Here is a 13,785-nt window from a genome sequence, read left to right on the forward strand (position 1 = left end):
TGTAAAATACACACTAGATTTTGAAGACTCAGTACAAAATAAAAGGAAAAATAGTAATTGACATGGTGGCACATATCTATAACCCCAGCATTCAGGTAGCCATGGCAGAAAGATCATGAATCCAAGATTGGCCTGGACTACACAACAAGACCCTTCCTCAAAAATTTACCAAAAAAGGAAAAATAGTTTAATAATTTCTATTCATGATCAATTATCCAAATAACACTAGAGATGTTGGGTATTATAAATGTGCATTGTTAAAGTTAATTTCATCTACTAAATGTTTTAAATGTACCTATATGTTTCTATGTTGATCTAGTGGTAAGCCTGAAAGGGTAAAAGGCAAAATTAGCATTCTAACACAGAAAAGGAAAATTCCCTTTTTAAGCTATGTAGCCAAACACATAACTTTATAAAGTTAGCAAATTTACAAAGAAATGTGACTTCTCTTTTCAACTTTTTAGCTTAACATTTCTATTTGAATACTGGTACATTTAAAAATCACAGAAAAACTAATAGTCGTCTAAATTTCCATATTCAAGCAATCAATCTATTGGACCAAGTTGAATCACCCTTATATATATGAAAAATAATTTTCTCTTATAATATTTTTCATGCTTTCATTTTGATCTAAGAAAAAAACGATTCTGTAAAAAAGCAATTAAGAGAGCCTTCCACTGTATTAATAAAATTGAAATGAATACAAGGACAAAAAGTTACACACAAATTACAAATGTGAATTTCTAGTACTTAAAAAACTAAAATAACTTACCAGAAACTGGCTGTGAAGAAAAATCACAGCAAGTAATCCCAAGATCATGCGCTTTTTCACTATGCAGACATCTCATTTTATCGTCCCAGAGTGTTAAATCTCCACATGAAGAGCCAGTGACAAAGAGGTTTCCATTAGGAGAAAATGCACAGGCCACCAAGGAGCCATCCTTAACACTACCACATCTGAAACAAAAGCAAAAAAGGGAGTTATTTCACAGCATCTTTTATATTACAATCTGTAACAGCAGTTTAAGATAGTAAAAAGAGTAAATGGCTCTTTTTACTACAAGAACCACAAAGAAAAGGCATATACCACCTACAAAGTAAGATATTTATATGTTCTAAATGGAGATATGCTTCCTACAATCAAGAGAGGATTTAAACATTTTAACTAATATGTTTTTGCCTAAACTAGAGATTTGAACCAAAGTTTATGTACTTTTACATTTTTCCATATGGCAAGTCAGCTCGAATGCATTAAAAAAACATGGCAATAAGCAACAAAAGCTACAGCCATACATTAAAAAAAAAAAAACCCATAAAATTATTTTCTTGAAAAATGTATTATATTGAGGTTAAAAGCATTTTGAACTTCTGTATCAAAATCTCCTAAAAAACAGTAGGGTCCCTCATCTCATCTTCCAATGTAAATTCTTTGTGAAAAGAAAATGGAATGAAAAATTTACAAATTATCATGGGGAGGAAAAGAAGCACTGTGTTGACAACAGTATTTTCTCTACTAGGAAAAATAAACTGTTAAGAACCCAATAATTAGAATATATTAATTATATAAATTATAAAGTTAGATTATAAAGGCAGAAACCATCACCTGGTAAGTGAGAAAAAAAGGTTCCTTAGCTCACAGCTGGATTTCATTCACATAAAGACATTTTATTCTCTCTGCTTTCCTGTTAAACTAAGTATTTACTGATACCACTTAAAACATACCCCCTCTTCAACCTTAACTTAAATGAGCAACTGGCTAGCATTTGTGCTCTGAGCGATGATTGGAGGCATAGGGGGAGGAACATTAAACCATTTTTTGTTTATTTTTTTGAGACAGAGTCTCACTATGTAGTTTAGGTTGGCCTCAAAATCACGGTGATCCTCCTATTTTAGCCTTCTAAGTGCTGGGATTTACAGGCCCCAGCCACCACACCTGGCTATTTTAACTGGTAACATTTAAAGTGTATTTTAAATCATTAAAACAGTAAATTTTATGTGTAGTTTACCATAATAAACAGAAATAAGACTATGGTTTTAATTTGGTAAGCTACAAAAAATTACCAATGTAAAATAATTGGTGTATGTTTTTTCTGAAACACTTTTACAGGTAAATTTTTTCAGATATAAATGTCAAACATTACTACACCTGCAAAGATGTTCCTCCTCCTGTGCTGCTTGTCCACACAACAAGAATCCCAGTCAGGAAAAAAGCTGCGTCTCTTCAGTGGGGCTTAACCTTCCATGATGCCATTTCTGAGAACACCTGAGCCATGAGCGACAAAAATAAGCCTAAAATATCTGAATCTTATTAAAAAACTGCTTGCCCTGTTTGCCTAATTCTAGTCCATAAAAAACTAACAAAGATTAAAAAAAGACTTAAAATTCAAAATTCTCTCAAAGCCAAGCAAATGTACAATAGGCATCATATTAAAAATCTACTCTTCTGACTTTCAGAAGTCAATTCAAAATATTTTTCCTTATTCTATCTAAAATCTACCTGCTTCCTAAGATTACCAAAATATTCTGCTTTCTGCTTTTTATTTGGAACAACTTGTTAACAGGATAAGATACAGAAAGATTTTAAACATTCATACCTGTATAATTTGTGTGATTGTGTGTTCCACAAAACAACAGTTCCATCAGCTCCCCCTGATGCTAAGCAGGAGGAGTCTGGGGAAAACCGGCAAACCCTCACAGGGCTACCCCCAGGCTGTTCCATCACTGCCAAGGTCTGTCCACTGTGAGCACTCCACAGGACAGTGGTGCCATCTGTTGAACATGATGCCAAAATATGTCCTGAAGGAGAAAAACAGCAGCAATGGACAGCATAGGTGTGGAACTTCAGTGGAGAGTGTGGCAGTTCAGCGAAGTTACTTAGGGAGTACAGACGAATTGTTTTGTCCAAGGAACAAGTAGCCAACAGTGAAGAAGAGAAGGCACAGCAGTTGACATCATCACTATGATCAGCTAAGGTGTGAATTAATTTCACCATGATCTTTATTCGAAGTAAAAAGGCCTGCAAGTTTTAAAGTGGGAGAAGTGATGTCATTTTAGGAAATCAGATAAATACAACTAGAACTCATGTTGAGCCATGATCAATTTAAGATTTTGCTCAAAGAAAGCTCTACATTAATATTTTTAAAGGATAAAAGACTTATTACCTGGGATAAGGATAATGTGGAGACATAAATCACAAGATTCTTTCTGAAAGTTAGAGACATCATATTATAGTGATATGCATGCCCCCATTTATAGCCACACAACTCACAACATGTAAATCCTGGAAAGCAGCTATAGGACTAGCAATTGATAAGGGAATAAAGAAAATGTGGTATATATGTACACTGGAGTATTCTCGGCCACCAAAGATACATTTGAGTCATCTGTAGGAAAATAGGTGCACCTTGAGACTGTTTAATGCTAAATGAAATCACTTAATCATTTAATACTAAATAAAATCTGACAAAGAATTAACTATCCTGTGTTTTCTTTGTAATATAAGGAACTCAAGTAAAAACAATCTAATGACAAAATAAAAAGTACAGGATAACAGGTAGGTAAATCTTCTGGAGATGGGAAGGGATTTAGAGATGAATGAAGAGGGGAGTAGGAAGTAAAACAATTAAGGTACAGTCTGTACATGGATCAACTTCCCAAGATGAATGTATCCTTATGTATAGCACGTATGTACTAATAAGAAATATATTTACAAGACTGTAACATCTCATGATGCTCATGGCCATCACTGCCATCCAATAAAGTTCCGCACTCCTGACAAAGAACCTCGACAGATAACTTCAATCTGATTTAATGTTGAACTTTCAGAACCTCTATTATTTACTTCACCTTTGAAGTCTTTCCCATAAATAATTCTCAAAGGGCCTCATGTCAGAGCCACCATTCTGAACTCAGAAAGATTTTTCACAGCCAGTTACTGTGACATATGCCTGTAATTTCACCACTCTAGGAGGCTGATTTCCAACATTGCAAAAAACAAAACAACAACAAAACAGATTATTTTAACGTAAGGTTTCAGCTGTTCCCTCTGGAGCCAAGGCTATTTCCTCCGCCTCCAAGACTCAAGTATAGGAAGACACAGAGGAACTAGGAACAGTAGTTCAAACATGGATCAAAGCAGAGAAGGAAGTACAAAAAATACTAACTGTCCGTGTGAAAACGGACACACTTACAAAGAATTTCTCACCGATAGAAAAGAGAATGAGAGAAACCAGTGGAAAGAATAACATGCTGGAGATTCAACTGGAAAAGATTACCTTTTTATTAAAAGTAATGCAATCAAAGGAAGTCTCAATTTTAAAAAGGTGAAAATGTACAACTAAAATATGCTGATAAAGGAAAAGCTAAAATTTCATGAACAAGAATATAAGAATAATATTGTCAAACATACATGAAATTAAAATCGAGAAATGATAGAAATAAGCAGATATTATCAAGATATGCAGAAAAAGTTGAATTAAGTGAAAAGCACAAAGATCTAGAAAAAAGAAAAGAAAATGGAAATTTCAGAGTTAAATGCATAGTAACTTGAAAAAAGGAAAAGCAAAATGAAATAAACTACAAGTAGAGTTTAATGCCAAACTAGTAAGACTTCAGACTAAATTGAAACATATTCTGAGTCTTCTATTTTCCCACAAAGTATCTACAGAAGAAAGCTTCAAGAACTTCAGGAAGGGGGAAAAAAAAAAGAAACTGCAACTGTTCATAATGTCATTCACTATTTGGAGCAATGCCTTTCACCTAAGACTCACACCTTAGGTGTAGATGATTTTGAGTATACTAGTAAATTCATTAACTGTAACTCTTTAAGAGCAACTGAAAAATTCAACATAAAACTAAAAAAAGTTTTAAACATTTTTATACTACACTAAAAAAAGCTTTAAACATTTTTATTGAGTTTATTTAGACAAATCCATACATAGGCCAATCATGTACTGTATTCTTGCTTAATGGTATTATTCATGAAGGAGTTCAAGTTTATAGGGTTTAGTTTACCTATTAAACCATCATTGACTATGGAAATACTCTCTAAGCAGTCTAAAGATAGGCATGCATTTCTTTCTCCTTATAGCCATTCAAAATTCAGAAGTATGATATAATAAAAAAGTAAGATACAAAGACTATTCGGATATAAATCAAGGTATGAGTCAGGCATAGGAATATTAAAAGACAAAGTCAAGCTTTTAAAAATATTCTTTTGTTCAACAGAATTCACTTCTTTTTCTAATGGTTTAATCAGTTTAAAATATAAAACTAAAAAGACAAATATAACATGATTTTGAGATTAGTAGAAAAAAATGGAACACGTTTTTGTTGTTCTTCCTCCATTCTAAGTTACTATGTATCCAACAGAATTCCCGTCACAGTTTACTTTCTGTTCTCATCAATGCAAACAGAATGCTGTAAAAAGAACCAGATAGGCATTAACCAAAAGGTGCAATTACTTTTTAGTTGCTCCATAATAAAAATGGTTTGTGTCAAAAATTGTATGACATAAAATTTAGAACCCAACTGAGTAGATTTCTCCATGTTTGCACAATCCAATTCCTACCATAATTTACTAATTAGGTAATTTATAGATTTTTTGGAAATAAAAAGAGAACTGTAGGATTTGCTCATTAAAGAACAAAGTCTCCCTGGAAACTTATGTGGATGGGCTGAAAACAATCTTGTCGTCGCTTGCTTGCTTCCCTGTGATAGAATGATAGGAAAGATTTACGATGACTAGCCAATTCTAAGTCAAGGACACCAACCAGGCTGCACTCAAAAACAAATGCACAAATTTCAAAGAAAACCCAAACTCCTCCCCGTGGTTCACCAAAACCTGTGACGATCCGGCTGTTGTCTATTTCTCAGACCTCAACCCTTTCTTTCTCTTCTTTCCAGCCTCTTAGGCAAACTCATTCTGGTCTTTCAACCTCACAAAGCAGCAGAAAACACCTTTCTCTCTGATTGTGGGATCCTATTTCTCATTCAGATCTTTCCATGTCCCTCCTCAGAGAAAGGCTTACTCTAAGGACGCTACCCTCTAGACTAGAACATTATTCTGTTTCAACCCTCAATGTAGCAATTACCAGCCTTATCAGGTATTTATTGAATTATGTGTCTCCCCTTATTAGAATATAAATTCCAAAGGAGTAGGTACTTTATCCATCTTACTTTTGTATCTATAACATGTCAGATATCTAATGTGCTCACACAAATTTTAATACTTTTAACATTATATCTGAAATGAGATGATTAGAATATAGCTACAAAACTTTTCTAGAACTGGCAGTTTTTAAAACATGATGTAGAGTGAGACAGTAATCGGCCCTAAAGATAAAGGCATAACATTGACTTGTACGATTTATAATCTCTTTTATGGGAGTCTCTACCAAAAAAAAAAAAAAAAAAAAAAAAAAAAAAGGGCAAGCTTTTCCTCTATTTTAATCGCTAAAGCAAAGCTTTCACTCACCCACCTGCAGCCTTAAAAAACAAGCACTTGGGGTTGGGGATTTAGCTCAGCGGCGTGAGTTCGATCCCTCGTACCGATTAAAATAAAAAAGACGGGGAAAAAAAAAAAAAACAAGCACTGGAAAAATCTGGTAGGTCATGGCCTTTTGTTGCCCTGAAAACAATCTAGATGAGGTGATGTTCTCTGAAGAACTCCCCAAAGACAACTGCGCAAGCGCACACAAACGTTCCCAAACTCGGGACTCCCAGACCCGCCGCACTCCGCCCTAGACCCGCTGGAGGCCGCGCCGTCGCTACCGCGGGTGCGGTACAGCCGAGCGGGTGCGGGAGGGCGCTCGCCTGCCCACTCTACCCGCAGGGGGCGGCCACTCCCCGCCTCAGCTGACTCGCCCGCGCCGAAGCCCAGGCATACGGAGTCGGGTGACCAGTGTGTACACACGCATCCTCAGCTAGTGCAAAGCTAGCCCAGAAGCGCCGAGCACCCCCTACCTAAAGCCGCGACTTTCTTCCGTCGCGGGGAAGGACCCGCAATTTGCAGAGTCCGAGAGCCCGCGGGCCTCCGCGCTGAGTCCCCGCGGGAGGGCGCCTCGCACCGCGCCAGGCAGGGACGTCCACCCCCGCCTTCTCCGTCACCGTCCGCGTCCCGCCGGGTTCCCGGACACCGAGGGTCCTGACGCAACGAGCGAGGAGGCTGCGCAGGCCTGCCGTCGGGCGAAGGTTGGGGCCGGCACCACCGAAATCACCGGAAAGCTCACCTGAGGAGCCAGGACGGGCCGCGCGGGTCACGCAGAGGCGCGGGCTGTTGCCTGGAGAACCCCACCCGGCAACAGGCCCCGCCCCCTCGGGGGCCGCCTCGCCTCGGCGCTGGCGCAGGCGCGGCCCCGGGCCCCGCCCCCTCCGCCAGCGCGCGGCTGCTGGTCGGGGTGAGAGTTGAGGTGGGGCTTTCAGTTTCAGTGTGTTGTGTTTGTTGGGGTTGTTGGGAAAGTTGAAGTTGCAAGATCTAGTGAACATCTGAAATATTTTTATAAAAGGAGGAGGGGCATTGCAGTAACACATGTCCCATCTTAAAATTGGCAAACCTCTTCTCTTTGACATGCTGTAGTTCAGTCAGCGAAGTCTCGCTTCTCCTGAGAGGTACCTTTGTTATTGTCATCCCTGGTGGCCCACGATGACCGGTGTCCTCTACATCGCCCCAGGGCTGAGGTCTCCCAGAACTCTCTTTCAAGGCCAGCCTGGGTACGCCGGGGCCCTCTTTCTGCGGGCCCCCACCCACACCCCAGAGGACGCTTTTAGGTCTCCTGAACCGGTTGCGTTTTTTCAGCCGTCCAGGATTTGAGTGGCTCGCGAATAGACTGCTGCGTCCAGGTGTGACGACTACCGGATTCCCTGCTGATAAAAATTACCTAGAAAAAAGTTTCTCGGCGTGTTAGCACTTGTTAACTAAATGCATGACTACATTCGTATGAAAATCAAAGATACTGCTAGCTTTTATTTTTAATCCATGCGATTTTACTATTCTCTTTATTGAGGAACATTAAAAATACATCATCCCTGGGAAACCAAAATCATATATTTGAAGAGTAACAACATAAAAATGCTCACAGTTAAAGATGAAATTGAAATCGTGGGAAATAATTTGCCATGAAAATATAAGGGGAAAGATGATATCAAAATCGACAATTTTCTTGAAGTTCTTATGAGACTGCATAATTAAGATTTTGAATGCCTAATTACACTCTAAAATGTTGCCAAAAAATATTTCTCAAAAATTGTATAAATAATAGTTTGCTGGAAAAGTAAATAGCTAATAATCACATCAAATAACAGTTCCTTTTTCTTACATGCTTGAAAATTTCAATAATTGAACAGAAAGTCTTGCATATTGCCTTTTAAAACTTGCATCCTATTTTCCATGCCTAAAATTTCTTCATTAGCTTTATTATTTTTTCAGCCTAATGATCCACATGGAAACATACCACAGTTAACATTTTCCCCTTTGCTTGTTGGTGATTTTGCTGTGTTTCCTCTATATAAATAATGTTAAACACCTTTGTACATAAATCTTTACCTGCATTTTTATTTTACAAAATTATTTTTACAATGTATTTGTTATACGTAATAATTATATTCATCTTGACTTATCCACTTTTATGATTCTGTACTTATAGTCAAATGGAAATAGATTTACTAGGCATAAAGGTGTAAAGATTATTAATAAGTACAATACTTACTACGAATGTGTTGGCTTTTCCAGGAGTGGTTATATGTTTACACCCTCAGCAATATTGTATGTGGTAGTGCCTGTCTCTTTACATTCTTGCTAGACTTGAGTAATAGTTTATCATCTTCACTAACTTGGCGAGCAAAACTGGTTATAGTACTCTTTAAATAAAACATATAAAAGGAACCCCAGACTACACAGGCCACTACATGAGCACAGTGACTTCAAGGACAATATTAGTCAGCTCTGTTTGTCCTGAAGAGGTCTTGCTACAGCTGTTGTCTAGTCTACATATTTGCAATTTAGGAAATGTTCTGAAATATCTTTCTGATAAGAGATAGGAACAGTTTATAAAGATAAATTTATAAGAATTTATAAAGATATTTGATTACATGAATTATGACATAGAGACTTTGAAAATATTTGGACCTTTGATTTGAAATAATAAGATTTGGGTTTTTAATTCATTCCTCAATTCAATTGTGTAGTTATTTCCTGGTAAAATTCAATCTAGTTCTACTTCTTGTTTGTTTGTTTGTTTTTTGTCTTTTTCATTTTTATTGGTACTGGGGATCGAACTCACGACCGCCTGCTTGCAAGGCAGGTGCTTATGCTGCTGAGCTAAATCCCCAGCCCTAGTTCTACTTCTTGTAATATTACTTAAATAATACAGAAATTTTAAATGATACATCTTAAGAAAAACTAACTTTTCTATTAAGTAGTGAGCAACACATGCTTTCAAAATTATTGCAATGGGAACAGAATATGTGTGAGATAATTAGTGAGCCACTGATTGAAGTGTGTGGTCCAGAATAAACAAGAGCTCAGAGAAAAGAGTGAAATGATAGGAGGAAGGAAAATTGGCAAACTTCTTGTATAAACTTGAAGTTTGACCAGCTAAGGTACAAGCTTAAGAAATACTAGTTTTACAATAAATAATCAGAGATGCATTAAGGTTGTTGTGTTCAACAGGCAAACCTGACATCAGTTTTCAGAACAATTAAGCAGAATATATTTGAAGACATAAAAACTTCCTTGAGATGTCTTGTGACAACATATCAAGCTTGACATATAAAATGTGCATTTGTTTCCATGTATAGTATAATTTTTAACAGTTTTAAAAATGTATTTGAGAATTATGAAAGATTTTTCATATCTGATGCACACTCTCCACAGCTTGTATTATCCACAGCTGCATCCTCAGGGGAGAATTTTGGGAATTTGGAAGCAGCAACACTTGTCTTGGAGCATGCTTTCTTATCTGCTGCACATGGACTGTTCCTTCCTTTGCCATTAAGTTGACTTTAGACCTTCTACCCAGCTGTCTTTGCATTAGCCCATCCATGTAATCCTGTTGTGCCAGTAAAACAGCGAAAGTTATCGCAGTTCTTTAGAAAGAATTGGAGTTCCAATCAGAAAAAAATAAAACTGTCAAACAGAAAACAGAGGATCAGAATGAGGTGGTATATATTGGACAAACTAAGAACTGCTTGTTGGTGGAAGCATACATGTGGCTAGAAGTAAGAAAACCAGAAAACGATATAATAAAATGTATGCTCTTTGGTATTTGGTACATTATAGAGAAATTATACTGTTCCAACCATGGCTTTTGGATCCTGAATAGTATAAGAAATATTTTTTCTTGTTTATGAAATTTAAAATTTCAACATCCCATACCTTAATTTTTTTCTTTGGTTTCTTCTTCTGTCTTATTTTCCTAAATTCTGTATTTTCATATATCTGTTAGTGTTTTTGAAGAGAATTCAAGATGTTAAAAGGCATATTTTGGGGGAAAAGTACCTTTTGTTCCAGATTTATAACTTTATAACAAACAAGAAAATATTACAGGTATATCCAAATCACATTCATTTAATAATAGTTTGACTTGCAGAATTAATAAATCATATTCCCAGTTTACTGCCCATATTAGTCTGGAATGCAATATTTTGATGATACCAATCTTTAGCATCCTATAGTATCTTGTCAATCAGTTGGCCAAATAGAGTTGGCTGTTTTAATCTGATTATTTAGTATTGATATTTCTTCATTGTTTTTTTCTATCTGCAGCATCTCGACGCCTGAGCTTCCCTGTTCAGGGGACAGCTGGCTGCCAATGGCAAAGAGCAAACATGGTGGCCAGCATGAGCTTCTTCTTGGAGGTAAAGTGGGACGAACCGAAGCAAATGGACACCAGGTAATTAGCAAGATTACTCAGATACTCCAGCACCTCCTTGTGTACTTGCCATTCACATCTATGCCATTGATGGCCAGCGCTGCATGATGTACCAAAGAGGCAAGGCCAAGGGTCAGTGAGGCTTCAGCCCCAGGACTTACTGAGGGCACAAGGGGTCTAGCACATCCCACCTGCGCCTACCTTCATCCTGGCCCATTCTGTGTCTTCATAGTTTGACTAATGACTTTTAAACATTTGACTGATTTTTTGCCTAAAGAAAATGAGGATCAGGGCTGGGGATTTAGCTCAGCAGCATAAGCGCCTTGCAAGCAGGCAGTCGTGAGTTCGATCCCCGTTACCGATAAAAAGGAAAAAGACAAAAACAAAAAAAAAAAACAAAAAAGAAAATGAGGATAATCATTTAGTCTTACTGTTTGTAACTTGAGAAGGAAAACTGTGAGCTTTAGAAAAATAAAATGCTATACCTAATGCCTAGATTGTTCTTTTCTTTTTGGTGAGAGGGTACTGGAAATTGAATCTAAGGCCTTTCAGTGAGCTACAGTGCTAGTCCTTTTTTATTTTTATTTTTAATTTTTGAGATAGAATCTCATGGCTTCACTAAGGTGCTCAGGCTGGGCTCAAATTTGTCATCCTTCTGTCTCAGCCTTCAAGAGTCTTAGGATTACAAAACTGATTGCAACAATGCATCCTATTCCTTTGTTCTTTTACTTTGCCTCTCATTCATTGACATGGTAATTGTGTCCTTGACAACCAACTTTATAAATAATAAATATTTATTTTGGCTTATGATTTCACAGGTTTCAGTTCATGCTTAATTGGTCCATTGTTTTAGGCCTGTGGTGACATCATGGCAAGAGCATGTAGCAGAGCAAAATCACCTACTTTGTGGCCAGGAAATGAGAGAGAAATAAAGAGTTGGAGTCCTACTAGTTCCTTCAGGTTACACACCCTATGACCCCAGATCCACCCACTAGGCCCCATCTCTTAAAGGTTCCACCCCTTCGCTATAGCCCCAGAGATTGGGAAACAAGTCTTTAACAGCTGGGCCTTTAGGGGACTTTCCACATCCAAAGGACAGAAGTCCTTTTCTTTGATTTGGGTGGGTCATTATGACTGCCTCAAGTAGTAGGGAATGCTACCTAACTTCTAAGGCTGGGTCATAAAAGGCCATTCAGCTCTTGGGTCACTATTGGCCCAGCCACTGTGCTGGAGAGGAAGCAACACCATATCCTTTCAACAGGCTGATAATTTAAGCCCTTAAATTTTAGTGTGTTTGATTATACAGTGAGATAACTGCTACAGACATTTGAAGGGAATATCTGAAGATTAAGCTTTACATTGTTTAAAATTTCCTGATAGCCTCTATATTACTTACAGAAATATGCCAGCACAATATCTGTGTTTAAAGTGAGATAGATTAAACTTGAACTTACAACTTGTCTAAAATTTAAAAACTATTCTTAGAAGAATATTTGTAATTTGATTATTTTCTTTTCAGAATGTCATTTTGACTCTCGGGAAATTTATAATGTATGAATTCCTTTTGTATATCCTGCCACAGATATGCAGGTAACCAAGCTGGAAACCTGGAAACCTTCCCACGTTCCTTATGTCCCTTCAATAAACGAATGTTGCTTATACTGATGTCTGTATTTATTTCAAACTAGCCCTTTCTTTTTGTCTCTGCAGCTACCCAAGTGCAGGCACGCACTATCATTTCTCTCAACTGCCACAGAAACCACTAACCTGGTTTCTCAATTCCCTCATCCTTACACACACTCTCACTATATCCAACACATTCTTTGTCACTGATGGAGTGACATTAGGAAAACACCAAACAGAACTCGTGGATTCCCCACCTTCAAGTTCTCAGTTGTTGTTCGTGGCTGGGGTGGGAGTATGGTGTAGCTGCTACAGCATGCATTTGACCCTCTGAGGAGGTCAGAAGAATTGGTAGTATTTATGGTCATTTATTTTTTAAATAAATTTGAGTTTTGCTTTTGCTTGCAGAGATGCCGTGAAAATGATATGATGCAACCCTTCTCAAGAGTGTTTCACATTAAGTTTTGTGGAATGTTATCATAGACAGTAGTTTTTAAACAAGAATATTTAAAGTGAGTGTAGAGGTAATGAATTAAAGTTATACAAGTTTCTTTACTGAATAACTCAGACTTTATTCTGCAAATATCCATAATTCTCTAAGAGGAACAAATTCATATACAATGTTTCTCAAACTTAATTTAATTTTGGAATCTATTTTTCATGAACATCTCATGCAGAATTCTGTGGGACACACTTTTTGGAAACATTTGATTTTTGTACATAGGAATCAGCCATTCTAAACACTTTGCCAGGAAATAAAACCACTGTATGGACACTTGCCATTTTCTCCTGCAGAGTATTATTTCCTCTTCTTCAGGTGACAGCATCCAGCTCTTCTTTTGAGGATCTGTCCCTCTTTCTTTCCACATGGTTCTAGCATCACTGTCAAAAATGGCCTCCCTGATACCCTGTATATAAGGTAGAGCATATAGTAGGCAAGTCTCTTCTAGGAGTTGGCATCCTTAAGGGCATAAGGATGCTGAAAGGTTTTGGCCCAGGCAGGACACTGTAGCCAGGAAAGCCACAACTGGAAGCAGGAAGCCCCATCTTGCCCTGACCCTAGGAAGTTACCTGTGACGCCATCTTCCCGCCCCTGGGAATTTACATATGGCGCCAAACCTAGGACCAATGGGCTCCCTGTGTATCCCTAATGCCCGCCTTAGGTTCCACCCCAAACCGAGGCTATTTACAGGCCCCCACGCCACGTGTCCGCCGGAGAGATTGCCGGACGCCAGTGGTGGGGTTGCCGGTCATCTCTCTCCGTGTTCCTCAGAATAAAGGCCGCTTTTTATTT

The 13,785-nt window shown here is 37.7% G+C and overlaps 1 protein-coding gene and 1 long non-coding RNA gene across 8 annotated transcripts in view; one reads left to right on the forward strand and one right to left on the reverse strand.

The window, feature by feature from the left end:
- Wdsub1 (WD repeat, sterile alpha motif and U-box domain containing 1) overlaps window positions 1–7,353 on the reverse strand; it is a 34,518-nt gene extending 27,165 nt beyond the window's left edge. The window contains exons 1-3 of one of the 7 annotated variants that reach the window (XR_001199043.3): window positions 6,964–7,149; window positions 2,595–3,016; window positions 773–957 (exon numbers count right to left, since the gene is read on the reverse strand). Coding sequence is in view for 6 of the 7 variants with exons in the window: in XM_003478680.5 (XP_003478728.2) it covers window positions 773–957; window positions 2,595–2,992 (583 nt within the window). In the remaining variant the exon portion in view is untranslated. Of the gene's footprint in view, window positions 1–772; window positions 958–2,146; window positions 2,263–2,594; window positions 3,017–3,161; window positions 3,205–6,963; window positions 7,197–7,229 lie in introns of those variants that run through there. The other 6 variants (XM_003478680.5, XM_013142515.3, XM_013142516.3 and 3 more) reach the window with 6 other exon arrangements.
- Window positions 7,268–12,529, forward strand: LOC134478373 (uncharacterized). The gene is made up of 2 exons (XR_010051001.1): window positions 7,268–7,409; window positions 10,763–12,529. It is a non-coding gene; the product is annotated as an uncharacterized LOC134478373 (long non-coding RNA).
- The last annotated feature ends 1,256 nt before the right edge of the window (window positions 12,530–13,785 follow it).

The sequence above is a fragment of the Cavia porcellus genome, unplaced genomic scaffold, assembly GCF_034190915.1.
Source record: "Cavia porcellus strain 051 isolate PalLab524CR breed Dunkin Hartley unplaced genomic scaffold, mCavPor4.1 scaffold_12, whole genome shotgun sequence".
NCBI classification, from domain to species: domain Eukaryota; kingdom Metazoa; phylum Chordata; class Mammalia; order Rodentia; family Caviidae; genus Cavia; species Cavia porcellus.